Consider the following 25,737-nt stretch of genomic DNA (forward strand, 5'->3'; position numbering starts at 1 on the left):
CTCTTATATTTTGCTTGTTGAGTAATAAAGTGGCGCAGTCAAATGTGAGCTTGCTGGATGGTCGCAAGAAAATGGATTATTACGCTTGCCACAACGGCTTTTATTTCACGTGTCACCTCTGATCAATGAGTGGATAATCAAATTATCCTTGTATTATACAGTTTGAAATAATAATACACTGCATTGACCGAGTCTGTGGCTAAATTTCCCATATTATATCAATCTCTGTTATCGGACCTGTGAGTATCCACCTCTGTGCTCTACTAGATGCCTAAAACATTTAGAAATTGTTTTACGCCGGAGTATGATTGCCGAAATAACATGTCCACGAACCACCGTTACCATTAGCTCTCATAGCTGCCCAATGCATTTGATAACTACCAGAACCCCGCGGCCCATACGGTTATTTAAAGATTTTTGGTTGATAGTGAATCTGCAAGAGTTGGGTACGAAGTTTGCAAATTATAATAGTTCACCAAGAATTTCTACAAACTAGTAGCTGAATCAAAATATTTTCCTAGCGATAGATTAAATATTTATCTCGAATTTTTCTACTTTCTTAAGTACAACAAACATATCTATCAGCCTAACTTAAGAATACAGAAAAATTCGCGACACTTTATTGGTTAAATTCGAAACAATCGGCATTTAGACTCAATACAATAGTCACTCGTCTCGGCTTATACGATGAACATATTTAACACTCTTAATATAAGGAAAATAGAACTTCTCATAACCTTTGTTGACACTTGCTACTAATATTCTGCAATGATCGTCCTTAAACAGTTGGAGTGTAGGTGAGTACGGGATCTTGTAATGTATCGACCTGACATTATTGTAAACCTCCTTCTTATTAATTATTTGGCATCTATTATCACGATAATCGCCCACCCAAAAGCGAGTACCGGTATAATTGTATCCAGAAAGCAGGTCAATTGGGTTACCAGCACTTGCCAACGAGCAAAATGCTACGAGAAAAATCAACACTAACATCTTTGTCTAAGTAACGTTTTTAGAGAATGCAATTTTTGGCCCATTTATAGCTCTCTCTCCTGATGTAAGTTCATCTTTTGTTCAAGGCACAGCCAGATGATTGCGTAAGCCAAAACTTATACTGTCCATTGAGTTTTTCTCGGATGAGTACGCTGAAAGACTCAATTAAGCACGAGTGAATATTGAGAAGGTTTATGTAATTGCTCGTGTATTTCACCTCGAGTTTCTTTACTCGAACCATCTACGAGTTGAATTTTGTGTAAATTACATAACATAATTTTCATCTTCTAAAATTAAATCTGGAAAAGGTTATTTAATGATAGTAAGAAACGCGGAAAATATGGTGGGCATAGACATTTGATTTATTTGTATATTTTATCTTATTTATTTCTCATTGTATTTCGTTTTGGCTGTTGGATGTTTTACTTTTTTATATCCTCCATTACTTAAGCAAGAGAATATGTCCAAATAATGTCATTTAAATTAGTTATAACAGAGAGAAAATAGAAGATAAATTATGAATTTGGGTATTCGCGCGTGTTAATAAAACATAAATCGCGTTAGGATTTCATTGAAATATTATTTGTATTTTAAACAAAATGAAGCGTCGCTGGATCAAATCTCAGAAAATAGATGTAAAGGAGAGTGAATCAGATAGATATATCATAATATCAATTAGATTACTGAGTTATATTATTTCCCTACACTATAAATTTCTATGACCGTAATTCTAATAATGCAGCGAATAATCTGGAAACTATTAAACAAAGTTTTAATTAAGCCACCTATATTTCCAAACTCCGACGAAATACAAATAAGAAAGATAGAGAGAGAAAAAAAGGCGCAGCAGAACTTTGACTTTCAGTTCCTCGGAACTTATCACAGAACAACTCATTGAGAAGTTACGCGATCATGGATAAAAATATTCTTTCTCATTCGGTTTACACTTTTCTTGAATCTTTATGCCAAGTTATCATCGCCTCATTTATTAATTAAATTCTCTGCCAGACTTGCAGATATTTGACCCGCTTTATCCAATTCAATAGCACGCTTAACATTTCTCCTTATCGGATCTAATTACAAAAACTCAACTGCGCTCAAGGATTGCTCTTATAACACTCTCCATTCAGCTGAATAGCTTGCATGAATTCCGCCCTGATTCAATCGTGATAAATCTCGATGTCGCAATTTTGCTCGATACTTTGCTAGTTCGGACAGGGATATTCACGTATGATTAAAATTACATCTCTATCGATCCGTCAGATTAAGAAGCGGTCTGAGCTTGACAGTTGAATGAAGCTTATCCAAGTTGCGAAAACTGCCAAAAAGAATTGGCTTACCGAACAAAAACTTGCTCATCAAATAATCTCTAGTGAATTAGGGGAACCGTATTCAATTTTTATGAAAAAAAAAGAAAGATCATATTTACATGTTAGTTGAAAATAAGTGTTTATACAAGCACATTTCTATATAATCTTACTTCTGTTTTGCTGATACAGCACCAGCTGGCTGGAGCAGTTCCAAATGGCCCTATTTGAAAGGATTTTCATTCGAGCAGATCTAGCAAGGGCGGAGCTATCCGGCCAACTTTGGATCTCATCAGATTCTGAAAAAGAACTTGAATTGCTATATTCTACTTGGCTTATCAGTTTCGGGATCTCCCTTAACTATTTCCCGAAGGTAAACTGAGATCAAATATAAATAGCTGAGAAGCAATCTTCATAATTACGTGGTGTTGATGTTTCCCTATTAAGGCGGCTAAGCGTTACAAGGTTAAAATAATAAAAGTGGGCCGATGTTTTCCCAAACACTATATCTTAACTAGCTTTGCACAGCAGGTTTGTTCTGCTATGTGTTGATGCCACTTGGATTTTTTCCCACCGTTTTCGTTAGTTATCTACTTACATTGCTATAGGCCGTAAAAAACTTAGGGAATGGAGGAGAATAAGCACGATAAATCTGATACGCTCCCCCCAGAATACGACAGTAAAAAGCCGGCACAATTACAGAATTATGGCGATGAACAGGCTGACCTCCACGAAAACTCGTCAACTCAGCTGGAGAAAGGTGGTGAGGACATCGAACTTCACTCTGCTGGTAAAAACGACGCAAATGCAGGCGAGGAAGTGCCTTTTCGCCTCTCCACTAAAACACTACTGGCATACATCTGGTATTTTAAATATTGCGTTCTTCATTTTCTCCAATAATTTAAAAGAGAGTCTGAACTCTTAATTGAAATGGCTTCCTTTATTATAATAGTCTCTGTCTTGTGATTTTCATGAGAAGTCTCGACGAGTATGTTTTCTCGGCTGTTCTACCTAATATTGCTAGTGAATTCAATGCTGCATCTCAGATGGGAATTCTCGGGACGTCCACATTCCTAGTATTGACTGCTTCGCAGCCTTTATACTCGAAGATGTCGGATCGAGTGGGAAGAAAAGAGACCTTTCTAGTTTCACTTGTCTTCTTCATTATTGGCACAGCAATATCCGGCAAGAGTGAGAATATGGACATGCTTATTGTAAGCTTGTGACATTCTTTTGTTTCTCTGAACCCGAGTTAATATTCGTTTACATAGGTGGGTAGAAGCATTAATGCCCTCGGAGGTACAGGTATTGATGTCAACGTTCAAATTATTATCTCGGATTTATTCCCCCTCCTGCATCGCGGCAAATGGTTGAGCTATTTTGAAATTGTTTACATTATCACCGTTGGAATTGGGCCCGTTATTGGTGGCGCATTAGTCGATAAAGGAGCATGGCAATGGTGCTTTTACCTTCAACTCCCAATTTGTGGTTTGATTCTCATTGCAACTTATTTCCTCATTGATGTGAAACGCGACACTCCCAAATTACAGTGGAAAGACTTGACGGAGTTCGATTGGGTGGGAAACATTTTCCTTGCTGCATCAACCATCTGCCTTTTATTGGGCCTGAATTGGGGTGGAACCACCTACCCATGGGATTCTCCTACTATTATCGTGCTTCTAGTGGTTGGAGTGGTCCTAGGGCTAATCTTCCTGTGGATAGAGCATAAGTTTGCCAAAGACCCAATTTTACCGCTAAGGCTCTTCCGAATTCGTAACGCCTGGTGTGGTTATGCCGCAGGCTTTTTGTTCGCATTTACATCAATGGGGCTTTTCTATTTCCTTCCGATTTATTTCCAGGTACTAAGCAAATTTTTTAACCCTCTCAAGAGCACAATCAACCTAAATCCGACCACTTTAGATTGCCAAGTCATATACTCCCACGGTCGCTGGTGTTCAGCGTCTCGCATATAATGCCACAGCAGTTCTCAGTAGCATTATCATTGGGATCGTCGTTGCTGTAACCCGCGAGTACCGTCTCTATATCTTTGTCTGTTTGTCCATATATACCCTTGGATTGGGTCTTACTATCCTCATGAATCAATATTCGCATGCAGCAGAAATTGTTGCCTATCAAGCCATTCTGGGTCTAGGAGGAGGATCCTTCACCATTGTGTTGTTGCTGGGGATTCAGGCAGCTACCGAACAAAAAGGTGATTCGATACAGGCGCTTTTCCTAGCATACTCACAAATTAATATGTTTTTCCTCACCAGATATTGCCATCACAACTACTCTACTGACTTTCTTCAGGCTAATTGGCAGCACTTTTGGGACGTCCATCTTTGGCGGTATCTGGCTTGCGACCATTAAGAATAGCATTCTTGCGGCCGTTCCACCTGGCACCCCAGAGGATGTCGTCACTAATGCTCAAAATTCCGTCACCTATATTCTCGAGTTGGACGGAAATCTGAAGTCTATCATTATTCAAGCATATGTGGACGCTATGCGAGTATTGGCAATACTCGCCACCGTGGGGTCGGCATTAGTTATTTTATTGTGCCTCCCCATGGAGCGTTATCTGCTGAAAGAGAACTTAGGTAAGTTGTGGAAAACAGAAGCAGTTATTGTAGTCTCTTGATCAATATCCAACAACCCTCTCATACTCATTATTGCTATTCTTTTAGGGAGCCCCCCGCAAAAGCTGAGAAAAGACGAGGGCAACTCTGAGTGGAATATTATTAGGCGCCTTTTCCGAATTAAAAAAGATGAACCACAAAACGAATAGACTATCACCTCGATCACCCTTCTCCCTTTTAATGCATACAATATTTACTTTTATAGATAATACGATTATTTAATTTCTTTGTAATTGTAAATGGGACCATTTGATAATCTTTTGAAAATATTTACAAATAGATTAATAATATGGCCAAACTATCACCCAACAAGCATATGAAGATTTCTCAATATAAGAGGAGAAATGAATAGATTGGCGTGAGACACAAATTTATATATCCCTTCAACTGAAGAGTAATGGATTAGAAGCTTTATCTACGCTCTTCTAAGAGAACTAGATTAGCTTAGAGTACCAGGAGTGCTACTAAGAGTAAATAGGCTTTAGTTTATTCGCATTTGTGCACCTAAATATGCCAAAATGGAAAAGAAATCCCAATAAGATAAGCTCTTAACCCTATAGGGCAATCATCTATCTTGGATATACATTCCAATTTAAGACTTAGCGAGAAGATACAGGTTCACTAAGTAACTCCATCGATCTATCCTCCAATCGCTATTATAACGGTTTAAAAACCGAATTTGCGGCCCGGTGCAGGTATAGAGAACTTTGCTTTTTTGAAACCCGCTGAATGTAGTTGAGCCGCATATTGTATATGCTCCCATATCTTAATAATATAACCAGTCGCCCACATTAAGAAGAGGTAGGAGGCATTTTTGGATAACACAATCTACCGAATCACAGGTAGGTCCCCACACACTACAACTGTACTCAATGCCAAGCTCCTTCTCAGACTGGGCATTATACACGAACTCTTTACCAATCTGAAGTACACGAGGAATCATTACCTCGTCGTATCTCAAGGCCCATAGATTTCCATACGTGCCATCATTAATATAATATAAATACCGCATCTCGTCGTCTTGGGTTGTACGACGAGCAATTATAGAGGTGGCCAAAGTAAACGCAGAGGAAACATAATATCTTCCTGGCTCAGCGATCACACGCACAGGCGATGGGAAATATTCCTCAACCGAAGTTTTTAGCACGTTTGCAATTTCATTGAATACAAAGGACCCCTCACCAACGCGTGCATTAGGAAATCCCCCACCAACATCAAGTAGAGACATCTGGAAACCAAGAGCGAGAGCCTGATCAAAAACCTCTCGTGCAGACTTAACAGCATCAACAAAAGCATTCGAATCGTGGCAGTCGCTCCCAACATGAAAACAAACACCAACCACGGACAACCCCAACTCTTTAGCCGACCTAAGCAGAGCCTGGGTGGAATCCAGAGGTGCTCCAAATTTTTTTCCCAATTTGTACTTGGATTTGGAATCATCTATTAGGATGCGCAGTAAGAGCTCTGCTCGTGGATGATAGCGCGCGATTTTCAGCAATTCATCCAAATTATCAAAGATCAACATTTTTATTCGGACTCTAGCAGCGTAGCGAATGTAGGATGCCTGTTTGCATGGATTCGCGTAAATGATGCGAGATGGATCGACGCCTAAATCCAGTACTTTCTGGATTTCATCCTTACTTGCGCAATCAAAGCCATTACCTAGTGTGGCTAGCAACCGGAGTACCATGGGATCAGGATTAACTTTGACTGCTACATGAAGGTGAGGCTGTGCATTAGCATGAAGTAAATAATACTTTTTGATAACTTCTAACTAATTACCAAAGAATGGATCAATACGTGGTAACTTCTCCTTCCAAAGCCTATCTAAACGATATGTTTCTCCTAGATCTGCAACAAAAAAGGCATTCTCCTCGTCCTCTATTCCCCTTTCTAGGTCAACGCTACTTACTTTTAATTTCAGGACATCTGCGACCGAAAGGTTCGATATATTAGTATCCGGACCACTATACTCAACAGTAACACAATCCCATAGGTTGATATTGATTTGATGTTCGCATCATTGTAAAAGTCACTACCCATTTTTACCACTATTTTTCTTCGCAGGGAGCGAGTTATAATATAAGAATCAGTAATATAGTATAACAGAGCGATATTTCAAAAGCAATTTCAGTAAATATATATAGATAAACTGTTCTATACAGCACTATCTCTTGTGTGTTATATATAGTATTTATGACCAAGAAAGGGTACTATTCTGGTAGTGAAATTGAAGACGAAAAAAACATAAACAAATTAAGTCGCTCGAGAATTCAAATATTGGAATGCTCAAAGGTGTAAAAAAAACGAAAATGCTCCAGGAGAGTCTATGAATAATGGGAAAATAATAATCCTTTGTCCCCTATTATATTTGGAATAACATATATTCCTAGGGTTAAGAAGCATATGTACACAAATTAAATTTTCAACAAAAAAGGAAACGCGCTTGACTTCTTCCATCTACTCCTAGTTATATTGAAGCCGGTTTAAGCCCGATCTAAAGTTTTAACTTGATCATATATTTCACTTTTATTAGTTTAAGTTTTGAATGCTTCTGCATCAAAACTTTGGTTCATTGGTAACTCAGGGCTAAAAATAATGGAATCTAATGCAGAGTGAGATTAGATCTGATGCGATGCTCTCAAAAAAATAATTGACAAAACAAACAATTTATAATACGGGAAATATGAGTCTATAGAATATTGCCATAAGACCCTATCGATTTTTTCGCTGGGCTAAGGATAGGAGTTTCCATAATGACCTTAGAACATTAACGCTTCACCTGAAGAAACTCAGCTAACCAGAATTTCTTCTAAGACGAGGGAAAAACTTACTATTCTGGGGATTATTTTCTTATAATTATTAATTTTACGCTAATGGACTATTTTTTCCTAATCCATTGCTAAGATATGCCAAGAGATTGAGCAGAAGGTAGTGGTTTTAAAACCTTTGGTTTTAACACCCATTATCGGAACTTTAAACACTCAGATATTATCAATTGCGTGTTGTGTGTAACCAAACCTTAAACCCCAGTCTATGATACTAAATATGACTTTTAACGTGTGTAAAGTTGTACCTAGCAAAAATTTCGAACGCTTTTGCACCAGTATCTCGGCAAAGAGATTGTTAGTTGTAAAGTGTTCCATTTACTCGAAATATAAGAGTGGATTGTTATTGATAAATCTAACCTGATGTTTGATGGCTTTCCATGAGAAATCGTCTACTTTCACAATCTGGGAAAATCCTAGCTATTAAATTAACAAGCCTCGTTGAAAAATTATCAAAAGAGCAATGTGTTCCGAAAGGGTGTTTGAAATTGCTGACGTGTGCTCATAGGGGTGCACAAATATTCGTTATACCTGCATCATTCTTTTGGATTGAATCTCAGATCATAATATCAAGACAATGGCAAAAGTAGTACTACTTTTGCCTTTGTCGTGATATACGCTATCAAAGACTGAATTTATTCCACGAGCTATTTTCAGGAATTTCATTAAGTAGAGTTATGCTGTTGTAAATGCTATATAAAATAAAATTTCAATGCTAAAGTTTTCCGACTGCCATAATATAATTATGAACAATACGGAATAACTGAATTTTTATATTAAATATTATTTAGTAGAACCATATTCTTCATTTTAACTGAAGTGTGTGAAACGATAGCTCATCATGATTCTGCCTGTAAGATTAATAAAAATTTGCCAGCGCTTTCTAATCATATACTTGTAACCCATTATTCAAAAATTTTCGAAGAATAAAATTAGTAATCGTTTATAATATCAACCCAGTTGACCGAAAATCCACATATGACTAATCGCTAAGCCGCAGACATGTAGGTATAAAACGGGCAGTATTGTAAAGAAATCATCAACCCATACAAAGGCTTGATCTGCAAATTTATATTTTCTCCCACCATAATTTCTAAACCACAAAACACGATAAACATGGAACCAGTGCTTTTCTACGGTGTCCCTCATGGTTGCTCCTTTGGATCCATCGTTGCCCTTGAGTGGCTAAATGTACCCTATCGTCTTTGCCGTATTGAGATGCCCGTTGATCCGAATGAGGAAACCTACGTTCGTGTGAACCCCTCGCGTCAAACCCCCGCTCTGCTAACAAAGGATAAAGATGTCCTGAACGAGAGTTTCGCCATCCTACATCACCTGGCCGCCCTAGATTTAACTAAGAAATTGGGCTTCAAGCAAGGCACCAAGGAGTTTGACCAACTCAACTACGTTCTTTCTTTCCTCCATGCCAGCTTCCACCCCTCATGGGTTCCGCTTTTCGCTCCCCATAAGGCATCAGATGACCCATCTGCTCATGAAGGTATTAAAGCCAAGGCTCTTGAGAGAGTTACCAGAGGTTATGCGCGCATTGAATCCATACTCGAGGGACGTGAGTGGTTGGTGGCGGATGGACCAACAGTTGCTGATGCCTATCTCTATGGTATCTCACGGTGGGGTGAAGATCTCGGTCTAATCGACATCAAAAAGGATTTCCCGAACATTCAAAAGCTCAGGGAGAAGATGGCTAAGGACAAGGCCGTCATTTTCGCGCACGCGATCGAAGATCAACACCCGGCCACTACCAGTGGTCAATTTTTGGGCCATGTTTCGCTTGAAGAGTTGAAGTCCTTGATCCCCTCCTGAGTACGAACCATTTAATCGTGACAGGTTTAATGTAGAGGATACTTCAAACCCATAGACCGACATCTCTTTAGCAGAACCTTAACTGTTTCTTTAATGTGCACATATGTTTCAGAGTTAGCAATAAAATATATAATCTTTTATAGAATACTGTGAATATATCTGAATCGTATGGGAGCAATATATGTGAAATATGGATTCATAGTCCATGATTGAAAACCATTTTAATTGCAATTCCTTCAAACAAAATTTGTTATGAGTACACTAGTTTCAGAGGGCCTTGTCAAATAGATGGTAACATTGAAGAGAGTCTTTAATAAACATTAAGGTATATAAGTTAAATAATATTTTCAGCAAGGTTAGCAGCTTGTATTGCGCAACGCATTAACTCTCAAGGTCAGGAAATATTTGATTATCGCTAATTGTCTAAAATACACGTACATGAAATTCAAATATCACACTTAGTTTTCAGTTTTTAGTATTCTTGCATCGCTTTCCTTCAGAAAAACATATGCATTCGTTTCAAGTTTTCTTTTTTATACTTCTTTTAACAGAAAATTCTATCCGCTTCCCAAATCATCCCCACCGATGCATTTTAGCCTTCAATAATTGATCCTGATTAATCTTGATCCCACAAGTTCGATATATTTTTTTATATATTGGGGCTAGAATACATCTTATTGCTGTAGTATTGTCGTGGATATTTCTATTCGAATCATCCGTCCGGTGTTCCTCTTGTGTCAAACACACAACTTAAGCGAAGGAGCTATTAGGAGCGGTTAAAGAAATTTAGTCTATTTTAATTATATTATACACCAGGTCTGTATATGATTTGGAATGTTGTTTAGGTCATAAACTAAAATCGGTATCAGTACAATAGTCCGTAAACAAAATCCCTGTTGCACATTCTATTTGTTAACCTATAAAATTCTGTTAATATTTGAATCTAAGAATGCCCGCCGCTTTTCTAAGATTAAATTCATGTATTCATAAATATAAATAGATACAGATATCTTGAAATTATAATCTAGTAATCATGATGTTCAAAGAGGGTATAATTATTACTCAGCACCTGTTACGAAAAGAACTAGAACCCGCTCCAGCATTGCCACAACATCCAGAGAGTTTAGCAGTCTGGGTATCTACGACGGAAAGGAGGCAATTTGGTTTCTCCGTAGGAATATTACTAGCGTTGCAACAATCGAAAGCCGCTACGGATGTACGTGTCGATAGTGATTTCGCATCTTTATAAAAGAGACCATGGTGTTGATCGCGATCTCCCAGAACTTTGAAGTGGTTTTGTAGCCATGAGCTGGTCAAAATGACAGCGGTATTTCCACTTATAGGAGTACGTTGTCCCATTATGAATGAATTTTGCTGTTTAAGATAAGAGCACCAAGATGAAAATATTAGCATATAAATTTTCACAGATGAAAACAATATCGCATTGGCCCAATACTCACATAATCAAGCACGTATTCGTCCTCATGTCCTTTAATGGTGCCTAAATAAATCGCCGTTTGACCGTAGTTTTCCTCTCTATCTTCTAGCTCAACAAGAGCTGGTAGCTTAAAGAGGCGGTAAGTGATCGAGTAGAACTTGGCGTCGCCAACGAGAGCTAAGAGATCTGCCTCATGGACATCAACGCGAAATGAGTTGACCTCGCGTGGTTCCACAAACCCTATCTTTTGGCATAGACGACGGAAATCTTCTACATACAATGCTCCGCCAATACACTCGCCCAACAGAACTGGGTGGGCACGTATCTCATTAGGCAGGCGACGATCAGCATAGATATCTGAGAAATACATCTCACCTAAGCAATAGATAGTATATGAGTTAGGAAATCTGCAGGCTTAATTTAATGTTCCACTGTCGGTCACATCTGAGCATGTCGATGGGTAAGATCGAAATCGGGGAGAAACCACCAGATGTTTAGAAGTGGTTGATGAGATGCGAAGACTTACCACCCACCGCTAAAGCGTCATATACACCACGCAAAACCAGTTCTTTGTTCGGCGAGAGGTTTAACACACAATTCGAAATACACAAATCCACTGACTCCTTCTCGATTCCCGCTTCTAAAAGAAATCAAATGTCAGCGATGTATGGGTAGAAGCCATATACTCCGACTTGTTCTGGTGCAGTTGGTTTCTCTGAATTTTTCTTTTCTTCTACCTGCTCAACCTACCTCGTAAAAACTCGATATATCCAACCAAGAATTTCATATTAGGCTTATACCCCAATACCTCGGCATATTTCGTTATATTATCACGGGCTGTTTTAATCTGTTCATCGGTCATGTCAATACCAATCACACTGCCGGAAGTTCCAACCAATGCAGCAGCAATATAACAGTCGCGTCCACTGCCAGATCCCAAATCTAGAACTCTCTTTCCTTCAATCCCCATCGGGATCGGGTTGCCACACCCATAAAACTATTGAAAATAGAATGCAACATGAATCTTAGAGCATAGCAGAGTTCCCAGTAGGTGGCACTACATACTTTCTCAATGACTTGATGCGGAATTTGGCGGATGATATCCTTCACAATAGGGTGGGGAGCAGAAGAAGGTGAACAAGCTATAAGATATAAATGATCAGGATGGTGATGTAATTTCAAAATGAAATATCCGGAACGCAGATAAGATATAGTGAATGAAAAAGAAAATACCACTGGTTTTAAGATCCTTAGTCGATTCGAGAACTTTTCCATAATAATGTTTGACCGAGTCGTAAATAGCAGCATTGTTCTTAAAAGTAGCCATGGTGATGAAAATTCTAATAGAGAACTGTTTAAATGTGCACTTAGTGAGACCAGGAATTTGACGTAGTCTTTTTACAAAGTCACTACTTCGCTCCCAATTTCAAAAAACTGCGCTATCTATCGCCATACCTCTCACTGCCCTATTTATTAAAGAATTAAAGTGGCCAACGCGTTTTAGCTGGATCTTACGTTTCGCCTTACATCTCCCTTGTCAAACAAAACATCCAACGTAAGGACCTCGATATGGAAACTGAGCATTTTCTGATATGTCTCAACTGTAATAGAGCAATAAATCCAGCCACTCGTCTCAATATAAATTTAAACTCTAGGTTGCAGAGCGCTTGAAGAAATAGATGAAATCCCGATGCAATTCCAATATTAGTGGCATACTCTGTCTTTCGTTCCCCAATATTAGTATTGCCATCAACATGAACAATGAAGCCAGCTTTATACAAAGAATCCACGCTTCTACCCGTTGTCACAGGTTAGATTGTGAACAAAGGGTATAGGCACCCTAAAGTGCGACTCAAAGTATAACTCTAATTAGGATTCGGTGTGAGTGTTGGCAAAATTCAAAGCGAGCGGGAACTTTGTGCTCGTACGGGTGGCCCCGAGCTCTTGTACGAAGGTCCACCTCATCCCGACTGCTGCAGACAATACGCTCCAGTTTCACTGGATATCAGGAGGGCAACTGAGGTGTGTGATTATCAGTTGTGCCATTATCCTAGGAGCGTGCGATTATTTCTCTTGATACAGGCATCGGCGCTACTGTAACTTGGATTGTGGACAGAAGGATTGCGAGTTCAGTGAAATTGAAAGAATATCGGATCAATTTTCCGCTAGATATTCCAAGCCACCACTTCGCGAAAGTTTTCCAAGAATGAGGAAGCTTCGCTGCAGATTCATATTAAGTTTCCTAGGTTCCTTCGAATAGCAATTTGTAACATTATTTTGAGTCAATGAAATGCCTATCTTATCTATGCTCTTGAGAATGTTGTATTCAACAGCCATTTATGGAGCTTGTTCAAAACATTAAGTTTAGCTATTTATTGACTGCTTACATGTGAAAGGATTAGCACAAGGCTTGCAGAGAAATGTAAGTATGATGAGTTATTCATTGTAGCAGACTGCCTCTATGTTATTGCCATCGGGGTCGAAAATGAAGGCGGCATAATAGTTGGGAGCGTACTCGGTGCGAACTCCTGGAGCACCGTTGTCTTTTGCACCCGCCTCCAATCCAGCCTTATAGAACTTGTCCACCTCGTCTCGACTTTTGGCAATAAACGCTATGTGACAAAAGGACGGTTTCCCCTCGGAAAGCGTAAACATGCCATTGGGCCCAAAGGAACAAAAACTCTTGCCTTCCATAGTGACCGTGTGGCCTAAAGGTTTAAGTAAATGGGTGTAGAACTGCCTGCCCTGAACAAGGCTTTTGCAGGTGATTGCGAGGTGATCAAACATATCAATAAGCGGAGATAGGAAAATTAAAGCGGGGAGAATCAAAGTTAAAGGGGGGTAGTCTTTATATATAAAACTCGAGCATACCCCAGAAAAGGTCATGACTAAGGTCAATTCGAAGTTGACCGCAATATGAGTCAAATCGGCTGCCTGCTTAGAATGAATTCACCTTTTTCGTTGAATTTTTTAATATTGCATTCGAATAAACTCAGGCGATTCAAAGCACGGAGAATTTTCTTAATTGCTGGCCTCAAAAATGGTCTTAACCCAATTTCGAGTCCAGAACAGACAGGGGATGGCGGGCAAATACGAGGTGCTCGAGAGCCATTGGCCTTAATAGAAAAGAGTGTGGCTGGGATTCATTTCCCAGGATAGGCGACCTTTGAAATAATGGCTCGCGACCTCAAACACGATCACTCCACCAATTATCGAATCGGGGTGAGAATGTTTGTGGAATTTGTCGACCAATACCTCCATGGAGTATGACTTGATTTTATTTTAGGCTGACTAACTATGAAATCCATGAGAAATTGGCAGTGCATAGAGAACAAGAATGATGTTCTCGAAGTATGGATCAAAATGGTAACGCATAATTAAACGAGCTCCATTAGAATTTCTGGCGATGCACTTGCGGTAGATTGGTATTATGTGGTGTGAAAGATTTGCGAGAAAGAGGGGAGCTGATGCTGTATTTTTAATCCCGATTATTTATAATTCGCGTATTTCAATGATGAAATTTCAGAGATCAATGAAGAAGTCTCAATTTTGAACCAGTAAAAACGAAGGGACATCGAAGTGCGCTGTGGCTGATGACCATCTCGAAAGCGGAAGCCAAGCATGACTCGATCTAATCCGAGCTCGTAGTTAAATATTCTAGTAAGTATTCCTCTCCTCTTTAATGAAAATATTTTTTTGTGTACAGCAGGAAATGAATCTCGTAGGTACCACAACCGCTTCAAATTCTTACTTATGACAGGAAGCACTTATTATTCCAATCTCAAGCTAGCTGGCTACAGCAGCTCTTAGTATGTCTAGCTGTTATTAAGTCAATTCGCAAGGTGCAGTTGCGCCTTGATGATTCACTATTAATTTGACTCTATCGGTTAACAGCGCAATATCTTTTCACCGTCCTTCATTCGACATAATTAACCTAGCATTAAGGTGAAAGCAATCGAATTATTCTCAGAGAAGGAAAAAAAAACAGTCATTATCGACTTTATTACTGGCGAACAGCACTTCAAACTCAAGCTAGTGTTCAGAACTCCTTGACGGACTCATTCATGGCTACTCCCTTGCCACATAATAATTCAAATGCCGAGCTCGTTGCTAAATTCTCCCCAGCATATTCGATATAGCTAAAATTCATTGGTGTGAGGTGCTAGTCTACTTATCTTTTATGGTAATATGGATGTTATGCACCGTCTATGTATTCTAGATTATAGGATACAACACGACAAACCCCTCCCAAGGGACACACATATCCTTGTCTCAGAACACTTCAGTCATGGCGACAAGCGCCTGCAGTATTTCAAAGTTTATTTTTGACCGCAATTATACGGCGATTAGAAAATGCTTCCCTACCGACCCAACTTCCTGCTATCAATGCGAACCATCAGGCCAGTAAATCTATTGATTTCAATAATATCTTCTACAACGACCTCGTAGTTTTCGTTGGTAGACTGTCTTACCGTGGTCTCTTGGTTCCGACAAAAACTCGGTGCTAGTCCTTGAGATCCCTCACTTTTCCTTAATCGCAACTTCTGCTCACATAGTTTATCACAGGTTATTATCCCTAGCTGCGACAACAGTATCGCTTGCTCTTTTAGACAAAAGATATTTCATTGCGTAATGCCATATTATAAACTCTCTTCACCCTTAAACCAAGGGACATTCTAAGAGGATGAACCGATCATTCAATGAAATATCATAGAGTAGGAGACTGGAAATAATTATTAGAAATAGATATGGTTTAATTCCTTAAAGAGTTCGAACACTAAAGTGTCAGTCAGAATTATGGGAATAATATGTTCACACTCGTATTCACATTTGCACTCATTAATTCTCTTTTACAAATTCTTATTCTAAACCAGTATTCATAACTATTGCAAATCGACTATTCGCTTTGGCAGACAGCTTCAACATTATTGCCATCGAGATCAAGAATGAAAGCGGCGTAATATTTTGGACCGTAGTGGGCTCGGATACCTGGCGCACCATTGTCCTTTCCACCCGCTTCCAATCCAGCTTTGTAGAATTCGTCCACCTCCGCTCGGGTTTTCGCCTTGAATGCTACATGGCACCCGCCAGATGTACCACCTTTGCCAATGTTGAAGAGGTCGTCGGGTCCAAAGGAACAAAAAAATTCATTATCAATTCTGAGCTCATGGCCCAAAGGCTTAAGAATTTTAATATAAAACTCCTTGCTTTCCTGAAGGTTCTTACAATAAAATCCCATATGGTCTAACATGGTGTGCAGAGAATGTGAAGAAAGAAAGATAAAATTCGAGGACACTTCAGGGAAATGCGCGCTATTTATAATGTCTTGAGGGTTATGAGAATGCTCGGTGACGATCCAAGCAAAATGACTCTTTATGGGAATATAGGGCAAATAGCCGCTCGAAGTTGACGATATGCTGAGTCAACTTGGATAAAATTGCTGAAATCGGAGGAATGAAATGTGGCCCTAGTTGCCTTAAAAGTTCGAAATGAGTCTTAATACTTCAGCGCATAGAGGGAACTTGTTCACGCGTGTCTCTGTTATGAGCTTAGATGACTATAGGTTACGTGCCCGGAATATTTCCAATAGAGGGTGGCGGTCTTTCCGTCGCACAACTGTGGGTCCATACCCGAGTGAGCTATTCGACTTGGGGGAAAGAACGGCTAGGCCACGGCATTTATATATACTTCACTCCACTCCCACGTTAAAGCTACCAAGAGACTTTTGGGCTTGTACTGGATGGACGACGTCATGAGTTTAATTTCGGTGACTAATTGCGGCCCAGCTGGAGTTTGGTCTGTAAATGCGAGGCAGTATTGGTTTCAAGGATTCGACTATAAACAGCATTGAACACGTTCGTCTAATTTAATGGCCTGGCCTTATTCTAGGTTGATAGAATCTCGCCATTTCTTTTTGTCTATTCGTAAGGCTTGTCGCATAATGATGGAGGATGGCTTAGGCTAGAAACCTCTACAAATGATCAGACTCGGATCTGCTTGCATTCGAATCCCGCCGAGTTTGGTTGATTAATTTTCCAAATATTTCCCGCGTTAATCCAGAAGCATAGGGGAAAGAACTACTACTTCAGACACGACATGATTCCCGCCCTCGCTTCAAACATTATGCGCGAAACCTATTATACTCCTCAGCGAGTCACCCCCTTACAAGACAGCGCACTACTCATTCAAGATCCCATCTACGGGCAAGTTCGCATTCAAGATTCCATTCTCGTGGATCTGATTCAATGCCGTAGTATGCAACGTCTGAAGGGGGTATTGCAACACGGCATCACTGGTCTTATTGGAATCACACCTCCTGTAACGCGTTTTGAACATAGTGTCGGAGCCATGCTCCTTGTGCGAAGGCTTGGTGCCTCCCTTGATGAACAAATCGCTGCTCTTCTTCACGATGTTAGCCATACTGCATTGAGTCATGTAATTGATCACGTATTTAAGGGGGAAAGAAGCTTTCACGAACAACAGAAGGAAGCGTACCTTACGCGCACAGAGATTCCAGATATCCTTGCCTCCTATAACCTGGACTGGCATAAGTTTGTTGACGAGGAGGACTATCCCCTCCTTGAACAACCTGCCCCTCGTCTTTGTGCAGATAGGCTCGATTATGGCCTTCGCGATAGTGTCGCCTTTGGCATTCTCAAAATCGAGCAGGCCCAAAATATCGTGGAGCAATTGGTAGTTCAACAGGAACGAATTGTGTGCTCTAAAGCCAATATTGCCTTAGAACTCGCCGAAGCATATATGGAGGCTGACAATCTTGCTTGGTCCAATCTTCACAAAGCTTGCCTCTATGAGCTTTCTGCAAAGATTATTTCGGATTCAATCTCTCGCGGAATACTTCGCATGGAGGATCTCTGGCTCAAAGATACTGAATTTTGGATGCGCCTTACCAACTGTGACGACAGAGATATTCGCGACCGGGTCCAAAGTGTATCGCCTGATACTCTTTTCATTGAAGATGAGAGCAACCCTTCGTTTAAGCTTAGATTAAAAGTTCGGACAATCGATCCGGATATAGCAGATGATCGGCGCCTAGTTCTCCTGTCCGAGCTCAATGAAAGCTATCTCCATAAACGAACCCAATATATTGAGAGTAAGAATAAGGTCTTTTTTATGCGAATTGTGAATAAAGACTCTAGCTGAGCTGATGATTCCATACCATTTTCAACTCTTAAATATATTATTTGAAACCATTCTATATTATATATACCTCTCCTGTATATATATCAGAATATGGTAATTGGTTTTTTTTTATTGCGTTTCTTGCTCATAAATTTATCATTCATATAGAGGTTTATGATTTTGTCATATGAGGACATTTTGCCGTAATGAATACTTCTATTTTGGATTTATTATCGTTAGCATGCTCAGAGTGGATAGACTGTGCTGTTTATAAATGGCATATTACATTATTTATAGACGATGAAGTCATTTCTAATATAAGACTATAGAGATAAGTCAAAATAATAGGAAGGGCCACTAAAGACTTATACTGGTGTTTCAGTTAACTCCTAAGGATGAGCTGTAGTGATGGTAAGTTATTCGACTACATCCTCTTCGATATCCTCTAATAGATATATATTGGTGGACATAGCTTGAGTAGGATATCCAAATGGAAAATACTACTCACCTCGATACTCGGCCCAGGTGACCATCTTTGATCTGACAAAGTCTCCATATATTACTCTTTCGTATTTCGGATGGTCGTCCCCGACAAGAATATGGAGCGGCTCGATAACAGCGTCAATATTAGGTTCAAAGAAGAACGGAATGCTAATTCTATCTCCTTGCACCATTTGAACTCGATGCATGGTAGCTACAAAGCGTCCATTAATCCAACGACTCATCAGGTCACCAAGATTCACTACAAAAGACTCAGGCACATAGGGGGCAGGAATCCACTGGCCAAGGGAATTGAGAACCTCTAGTCCGCCTGTTTCATCCTGCACCAGCAAAGTGATGATTCCAGAGTCGGTGTGAGGAGTACAGGAGAACATAGCCTTATCCGACGTGACGGTGCCATTTTCTAACCTACGCTTTGGATAGTGCAGAAACCGTAGCGTAGAAACATTACCCTCAAAAAAGGGCCTGAAATAGTCTTCAGGTAAGCCGAGAGAAATGGCCACTAGCCGCATAATATTTTCCCCTAGTGCAATGCATTCATGGTAATAAAGCTCTACTTCTCTGCGAAAATTGGGTAGGTCTGATTCAGGGGGCCATACATTATCTTCGAGTAAATCAAATTTTTCCACTTTTCCTAATGCCATCCTGTTGCTTTTTGCAACTGGACTCTTGGGTGGCCCTACTTCGAAGCCTATTGTGAGAGAATTTCTGTTATTGGAAGCTTCGTCCCCCTTTCATAGTAGTGGTATTCGACGCTTACCTTCTTTATAGGAAGAGTCATCTTTCTGGGAGGGAAAGAAACCTCGATAAGTATTAGGGTTGGCGGGTTCAAATAATCGCTTAGCCAGTTTTCGTTTGGCTGGACCGGGCAGGGAAAAGAAATTCCTTGCCTTGTCAAACAGCTGTCGATGCGAGACAGAGACCCCATGGTTGATCAGATAAGCAAAGCCAACGGTCTCGAACACCTCTCGCAAGGCTAAGGCGAGTCGATAAACTTCTTCTTTGGACGTATTAGATTCGTAAAGTGGGGCCAAGTCAATAATAGGTAGTTCGTTAAACTGTGTTGTCATCCCCGTGTGGTTGTGATGATGCTAAAAAGTAGCCTATTTTTATACTTTTATATCATATTCAGCTGTACACATCTTATGACAAATTTCAATTTCTGTGGTGCGTGATCAGTTTAATTACTTCATTTTGGTATGGTGTTTGAATAAAATTCGTAGCTTAGACAGTAGTGCGAAGATAGATAAAATGAAAAGTTACGAGGCACGTAAACGATTTTAAGACGTATTATCTACACAGGTTAATAATTTGCGACTCTTTAATTTTTTGTTCTCATTCCATATGGCCTGCCTCACTATGCCCGTAGTTATGCAACAGCAAGTCAGTTTATAGAGGGTACAGTTACAAGTAGGACTATTGACCCATATAAATAAGCTTGTTGTAATACAGCGAGTTCGGGAGAAATGTGACCCCCTAGTCAAGTTCAAAATTGAGCATATTTCACAAAAACATTTTAATTTGGACAGCACCACAGCTTTAATTTGAAAAAGGTTGTTTTTCGAGTCAGAAACAGAAATAATACCAGACCATGCATCCGATTAAAGCAGAAATGCGCACATGAGCAGGCTTAACTCAAACCATTCATTGTGTGATCGGCCTTTTTATTGCTACGTGCTACGATCACACTTTAATGGTTCGCTTTTTATACTCGCGCAAGATTGTCTAAGCTTGTGTGAAATTTGTTGCCTCTTCGGCTAATTGCATTTCTATCGTGATAGTATCAAACTTTCCCTCTGGTCAAGTCTTCAATTCAAGGGATTAGGCTGCTAATCCAATCATGATGATATATGCAAGCCCAGGATAGGTGGCCGTTGCTTTAACCTGTCATAGAATGCTACCACCTTAAGCCAAATAGAATTTGGGTGATAATGATAGCATAAAAGAAATTTATTGATCAAAGCTAGAATCGCTTAGGTCGTTTCCATATCAAAAAACGTCTCGACATAAGGTGATTGATTTATCGAAAAAGATAAATTGATAGCAATATCGTGTTCGGAATTCACTCGAGACATTATGCTTCTTTCAGGTTTGCTTGAATCACATGGTGAAGTTCTTCTCCTAATTTCAGGGATGATGCTGGATTCTGACCAGTCACTAGTCGACCATCCACTACTACGCATTCGCCCCATGGCTTAGAGGCCTTCTCATATCTGCCTCCATTTTCTTTGATCTTAGATTCAAGCAAAAATGGCATTTGACTTGATAATTCTAAGTGAGTATACAAGAAATACATTTGTTTTAGACCTTCATCGTGTCGAGATAAGAGATAGCAAGTCATTCTTACTTACCAACCAAATTTTCTTCTTCATTGGAGAAGCAGGTAATCCGTTTATCTTTAATCAAATATTCTCCATTGGACAATTTGCATCTGACAATGCCAGCAGGTCCTAGTAATTAAGATAAGTTATTCAAATCATGTTTGGGGGAGGCGGAAAAAGAATGTCGTGAAATTACCATGACACACCGCGGATATTATTCCGCCCTTTTCATACACCGTGCGTACGATGAAGTGGCTATGTTCATTATCCGCCAAGTCAAACATAGGGCCTAGGTGATATAGGCTGAATAAAGCTAAAACAAAAAAAAATCTTAATCTCAACAAGAGAAATTTACCATGACCACCAGGAAAGAAAACCCCCGCGTATTCGTGGGCTCGATTAACTATATTTTCCAGCTTTTCTGTTTGTTCCAATTCCATTTGAATCTGCCCATTGTCCATGAATTTTTTACACACTTCGTCATTTGCAAAATCTTTGACGCTACCAGGGTCTACAGGACATCGTCCACCCTGCGGAGATGCGAATTCAATGGTGTAATGCTTCGAGAGCACGTGGTAGGGGTGGGCCAATTCAGGGAGATAGTATCCGGTGTTTTTGCCACTCGGGAGGCTGGCATGTGAGGTGATGATAAAAAGGATTTTCAGATGCATGGACATGTTGTTGAAATAATGTTTTTAATGCAACTAGCAATAATAGAAAATTGCAACGAATTCCACAGGGAATAGAAAGAGGCGAGTAATGAACCGAGGCATGAAATTTCAATTTTTATAAGCATGGCGTCTATATTCCAAAATTGGGCGTTTTTTAATTCTTGAGTTAGCTCTCCTTTGCTATCCCATACAGATAATGCAGAATGGGCAAGCATATCGTATGGCCATGCTGGAGCCGCATGGATGCGCTCCGCATCAATATTGCCCGTGGTCGATAGTGAAAGGGGTGTAAGCAGAGGCATCTCGCTAGAACAATATGAAAATCAACAGGGGTTGTGTGCCAGGTATAGTTGAACGGTAGTTGAGTAGGCGAGATTGGAGAATTTAGTTAAATAGCACTATAGTAGTCTTGAACTATACCAAGTTCCAAGGCAAATTTTGACAACAATCCTGTTTCGACACAGTCCGACTCAATATAAACTCGGGAAACGCCACCCATGTTGTAGTGAGTTCATTTGGCAGATTATGTCCATCATCCAGGATTGATATGTGGATCATTCAATCTATTTTGCCTAGACGAGCTTCTACTATATAGCTTTGAAAAATTTCTAGAGGAAATGGGATTATAACTTTAATAAAGAGGCATGTGTATTGGGCAGAAGCTATGGTTAAGAGCATCCACACGAAATATCGGCTGAGCAAGAACATGCTGACACACTTTTCATATTCCCTATCTAACGAATATACTTTTCATATGTGCATATATAAATAGTAATTCTCTTCTAACTCTATTGAATCCCAAGTGCCTCGGATCTCGAACGATTTTGCCGTGGCTCATCAACCTTTTTGGGACCAAGCCGCACCAATATTCAGTCCGGAAAACTAGTCTAATATTATGTAAACAACTAAGTAAAACCTGCAATCATGGATAAAATAATGAGCAGTAGTAAATTTATAATTCTTTTCCTAGTGACTCTACTCCTACTTTTATATTATGTATACTACACTAACTACACACTCGAGCAAAACATTCCTATTATTTCCTCGAATGCCTTAGATCCGCTACCTCCCTTGGATCCATGGAGTGCATGGCCTCCCCTACTTTCGCACTCAATCTGCCGCCCTAAAATCTATGTCTACCCTGTTCCTGAGAATTTGCGAATTCCGAAATCCGATTACTTTGGCATTTGTTATGAAAGCAATTACAAGAGTGAAATAATTCTTTGGGAGCAACTTTTAAGTGGTCGAATTCATGATCACTATGTGACTCAGAATCCAGAAGAAGCGGACTACTATTATATTCCTTTTTTGGGTTCATGTTGGCTATTCTCTCAGTGCTGGCAACACCATCATTTTAACTTTAGTGAGCGCTGCAATGTAGACGAGCGATATGTTCTACCCATGATGCAATATGTTATCGAAGCGTACCCATACTGGAATCGCTCTGGTGGCACCGATCATATTATGGTCCACCCGATGGACCATAGTTATACTTACTATGAGAGCAACTCTGTTTTCCAACCTGCTATTTTTCTTACTACCATTGGGGATAAACGGCAAAATAACTTTTACAAAATTCGCTATTCAAAAGATATTGTAATTCCTTCAGCCACAAGCTTGATCCATTATGCCGGATATAACCCACGAGACTATTTGGACGAAGAGGGATATCCCGTGAATCTGTTCGGCAATAGAGTGCAACGGAATATCTTCGCCATTTTCCGCGGTAATGTAGTTTCTTCCGAGCACTTTCATCCAGCGGCTCTCTAATGTCTTTTAGATTATAATAGGAGGGGGCTCCGATATCAAACCAGATGATGCATATAGCCAAGGTATACGCTACTTACTATTCCATGGTTTTAAGGATTATCCAGGCTGGAATATTGGTAATTCGGAATGGGATATGTTTTATGCTCGTCAACTCTCGCGTTCACGTTTTGGGATTACACCCGCGGGCTGGACTCTAGATACAACTCGGCTTTGGTAAAGAACTATCTAGATGGCTAACTCTCAACAATTCTGATTTGTCCATGACAATTCATTCTACATATAGGGAATATCTAGCCTTCGGAGTAGTACCTGTTATAATTGCGGATGGGATTATCCAGCCATTTGAAAACGACGTAGACTGGCATGGTTTCTCTGTGTACGTTAGAAGAGAAGATGCACATCAGCTCGATAAAATCCTAAGATCTATTACAGAAGAAGAGTATGAGCGCAAACGCAAGCGAGTGTGGGAGGAGGGCGCTCGTGTTGGCTTGGAGCGGGACGCTTGGCATTTTATTGCGCGACAATTGTGCAGACTCAAACGCATAACTAGAAACGAGACTTTAACACTCTAATTGCTTCAGATACGCTCCTTTATTTAAATGAGTCTGAAAGATTACCTGTGCTGTTTAGAACTTGTCACTATATTAAGTAGTCGTTCTTTTATGATACCCTCACTCTCACTTGTTTATTATTGTTTTTCTGCACTATTTGTTAGATGCCCTGTGTACTGTATATAGGAGGAGCAGGAAAAGTGTCGCTCCAAAATAAAATATCATTTATTGTATCTGATATACAGATACTATACCTAATATGTAGACCTTTTTATAAAAATAAAACTCTAGTAGTGTGTCTGCTTTCATATCGGACCACCTCCAAGGGTAAGTCCTTAGCTCGCTCTTGAACACCTGCAGTTCATTTAAACTGTATCGAACCTCAAACTTTGCTTTATCTCAACTTGACCTTCGGAGGTTACTAGAAACCTTAAGACATATCCAAGGTATATAGTGATATAGCATTAAATATTGTTGATATTAAGAAAAAGAAATATCTTGTTCGATATTTTTTTTCACATATATGCGAATAAAGTGCAGTATTGTGTCCGGAAGATATTAATTTAAACATTAGTGAGAGGCCTTATCTTTGGCTATAACAAGCGAATTTGTAAGGACAGGCAGTCAATCAGCCAATTTGAAGTTTCCTATAGAATTTTCCTTTGACAAATTACCCAATCTCCCCCGCGAAATTATTTTTCAAATGAGCGAGTCTCATGCTAGGTTGAATTGAGGTCAAAATCATTTAAATACCGGTTTATTCCTCTTTTATTTTCTTCCGATTTTAGAGATTTGCACCCTATCTCACTTGTCACTTGCATTATGGAATTCGAAGATACCGTCGAACTCACTCTGCCCCGGCATTTAGAGCCGTGGTCGAAATCACCTCCTTCCCTAACTCCTTCTAACGAAGAATCTTTCAATAAATCATACACACAACTTTCACAAACTAATACTCAAGCTGGTCCTTCTAAGGCGGTCGCGATGGGGCTGTCCGCGTTCGCAGTTACGACTTGGGTAAATTCGATCTACACTATTAGAGGCGCTATTGCAGGCGGACGCAGTGCTCCAAATATGATTGTAGGTTTGGCACTATTTCATGGTGGAGCTGTTCAGGTGAGTAGTCAAAGATACTTAAGGCCAATTGAGACTAGCATAATATGATGGTTTCCAAGAAAAACTTTTGCCTTACATCGATCTGACCCAACCACTTTTTGACATAACTTAAAGCTTATCTCAGGCATCTGGTCCCTGCACCAAGGAACCTCCTTTGATGCCGTTGCGTTCACATCTTTCGGCGCTTTTTGGTTGTCCAATGGAATTACCCTACTTCCTTTTGCTGGTGTCCTCCAGGCTTACTCAACCCTCCCACCCATTGAACTTAGACTTGCACAGGGATTCTATCTTACGGGATGGCTCGTTTTTACTTCACTGTTGTGGATTGCTGCTCTAAAGAAAACGAAGTCATTGCTCTTTCTGCTGACGCTAGTAATAGCAACCTTGGCGGTGTTGGCAGTAGGTGAATTCCTGGGTAATGACAGATGTCGGTTTGCAGGAGGTGTGTGTGGACTTTTATCAGCTTGTCTTGCATTTTATATGGCTTTAACTGCTATGCTTGAAGCTGATGGTGTTCATTTTCAATTTTCCAAGTTTACCAAGTTCACCAAGAGAACTTAACATGAAAGTATAATGTGTATTAGAATTAAAGCTTTTCTTTCGTTTGAACCCTTGTTCTTCTTGTTTCATTCGTAAATATCAAA

At 39.8% G+C, this 25,737-nt stretch overlaps 11 protein-coding genes across 11 annotated transcripts; 5 read left to right on the plus strand and 6 right to left on the minus strand.

Moving 5' to 3' along the window:
- Positions 1-2,927: 2,927 nt before the first annotated feature.
- On the plus strand, positions 2,928-5,085 carry VTP21DRAFT_8214 (uncharacterized protein; the record flags this gene model as incomplete). The annotated part of the gene is made up of 6 exons (XM_069399041.1): positions 2,928-3,163; positions 3,253-3,514; positions 3,572-4,159; positions 4,221-4,512; positions 4,574-4,897; positions 4,985-5,085. 6 exons carry the CDS (start codon positions 2,928-2,930, stop codon positions 5,083-5,085), a joined length of 1,803 nt encoding a protein of 600 aa, XP_069245774.1.
- Positions 5,086-5,702: 617 nt separating this feature from the next.
- On the minus strand, positions 5,703-6,979 carry VTP21DRAFT_8215 (uncharacterized protein; the record flags this gene model as incomplete). Its single annotated transcript, XM_069399042.1, has 3 exons — positions 5,703-6,649; positions 6,719-6,865; positions 6,910-6,979. 3 exons carry the CDS (start codon positions 6,977-6,979, stop codon positions 5,703-5,705), a joined length of 1,164 nt encoding a protein of 387 aa, XP_069245775.1.
- A 1,901-nt stretch (positions 6,980-8,880) lies between these two features.
- Positions 8,881-9,585, plus strand: VTP21DRAFT_8216 (uncharacterized protein; the record flags this gene model as incomplete). The annotated part of the gene is made up of 1 exon (XM_069399043.1): positions 8,881-9,585. The coding sequence occupies one exon, from the start codon at positions 8,881-8,883 to the stop codon at positions 9,583-9,585; it is 705 nt and encodes a 234-aa protein (XP_069245776.1).
- Positions 9,586-10,647: 1,062 nt separating this feature from the next.
- On the minus strand, positions 10,648-12,350 carry VTP21DRAFT_8217 (uncharacterized protein; the record flags this gene model as incomplete). Its single annotated transcript, XM_069399044.1, has 6 exons — positions 10,648-10,959; positions 11,046-11,398; positions 11,550-11,663; positions 11,774-12,020; positions 12,089-12,165; positions 12,257-12,350. 6 exons carry the CDS (start codon positions 12,348-12,350, stop codon positions 10,648-10,650), a joined length of 1,197 nt encoding a protein of 398 aa, XP_069245777.1.
- A 1,109-nt stretch (positions 12,351-13,459) lies between these two features.
- On the minus strand, positions 13,460-13,810 carry VTP21DRAFT_8218 (uncharacterized protein; the record flags this gene model as incomplete). Its single annotated transcript, XM_069399045.1, has 1 exon — positions 13,460-13,810. One exon carries the CDS (start codon positions 13,808-13,810, stop codon positions 13,460-13,462), a length of 351 nt encoding a protein of 116 aa, XP_069245778.1.
- A 2,110-nt stretch (positions 13,811-15,920) lies between these two features.
- On the minus strand, positions 15,921-16,274 carry VTP21DRAFT_8219 (uncharacterized protein; the record flags this gene model as incomplete). The annotated part of the gene is made up of 1 exon (XM_069399046.1): positions 15,921-16,274. One exon carries the CDS (start codon positions 16,272-16,274, stop codon positions 15,921-15,923), a length of 354 nt encoding a protein of 117 aa, XP_069245779.1.
- An 845-nt stretch (positions 16,275-17,119) lies between these two features.
- VTP21DRAFT_8220 (uncharacterized protein) lies at positions 17,120-18,184 on the plus strand (the record flags this gene model as incomplete). Its single annotated transcript, XM_069399048.1, has 1 exon — positions 17,120-18,184. One exon carries the CDS (start codon positions 17,120-17,122, stop codon positions 18,182-18,184), a length of 1,065 nt encoding a protein of 354 aa, XP_069245780.1.
- Positions 18,185-18,579: 395 nt separating this feature from the next.
- On the minus strand, positions 18,580-19,734 carry VTP21DRAFT_8221 (uncharacterized protein; the record flags this gene model as incomplete). Its single annotated transcript, XM_069399049.1, has 3 exons — positions 18,580-18,608; positions 18,672-19,355; positions 19,425-19,734. The coding sequence occupies 3 exons, from the start codon at positions 19,732-19,734 to the stop codon at positions 18,580-18,582; spliced, it is 1,023 nt and encodes a 340-aa protein (XP_069245781.1).
- Positions 19,735-20,738: 1,004 nt separating this feature from the next.
- VTP21DRAFT_8222 (uncharacterized protein) lies at positions 20,739-21,662 on the minus strand (the record flags this gene model as incomplete). Its single annotated transcript, XM_069399050.1, has 4 exons — positions 20,739-20,935; positions 21,016-21,114; positions 21,182-21,274; positions 21,341-21,662. 4 exons carry the CDS (start codon positions 21,660-21,662, stop codon positions 20,739-20,741), a joined length of 711 nt encoding a protein of 236 aa, XP_069245782.1.
- Positions 21,663-22,592: 930 nt separating this feature from the next.
- On the plus strand, positions 22,593-23,998 carry VTP21DRAFT_8223 (uncharacterized protein; the record flags this gene model as incomplete). Its single annotated transcript, XM_069399051.1, has 3 exons — positions 22,593-23,382; positions 23,447-23,639; positions 23,710-23,998. The coding sequence occupies 3 exons, from the start codon at positions 22,593-22,595 to the stop codon at positions 23,996-23,998; spliced, it is 1,272 nt and encodes a 423-aa protein (XP_069245783.1).
- An 801-nt stretch (positions 23,999-24,799) lies between these two features.
- On the plus strand, positions 24,800-25,654 carry VTP21DRAFT_8224 (uncharacterized protein; the record flags this gene model as incomplete). Its single annotated transcript, XM_069399052.1, has 2 exons — positions 24,800-25,093; positions 25,208-25,654. The coding sequence occupies 2 exons, from the start codon at positions 24,800-24,802 to the stop codon at positions 25,652-25,654; spliced, it is 741 nt and encodes a 246-aa protein (XP_069245784.1).
- Between the last annotated feature and the right edge of the window lie 83 nt (positions 25,655-25,737).

The sequence above is a fragment of the Calcarisporiella thermophila genome (genome assembly GCF_041956535.1).
Source record: "Calcarisporiella thermophila strain CBS 279.70 unplaced genomic scaffold VTP21scaffold_39, whole genome shotgun sequence".
Taxonomy (NCBI): Eukaryota; Fungi; Calcarisporiellomycota; class Calcarisporiellomycetes; order Calcarisporiellales; family Calcarisporiellaceae; genus Calcarisporiella; species Calcarisporiella thermophila.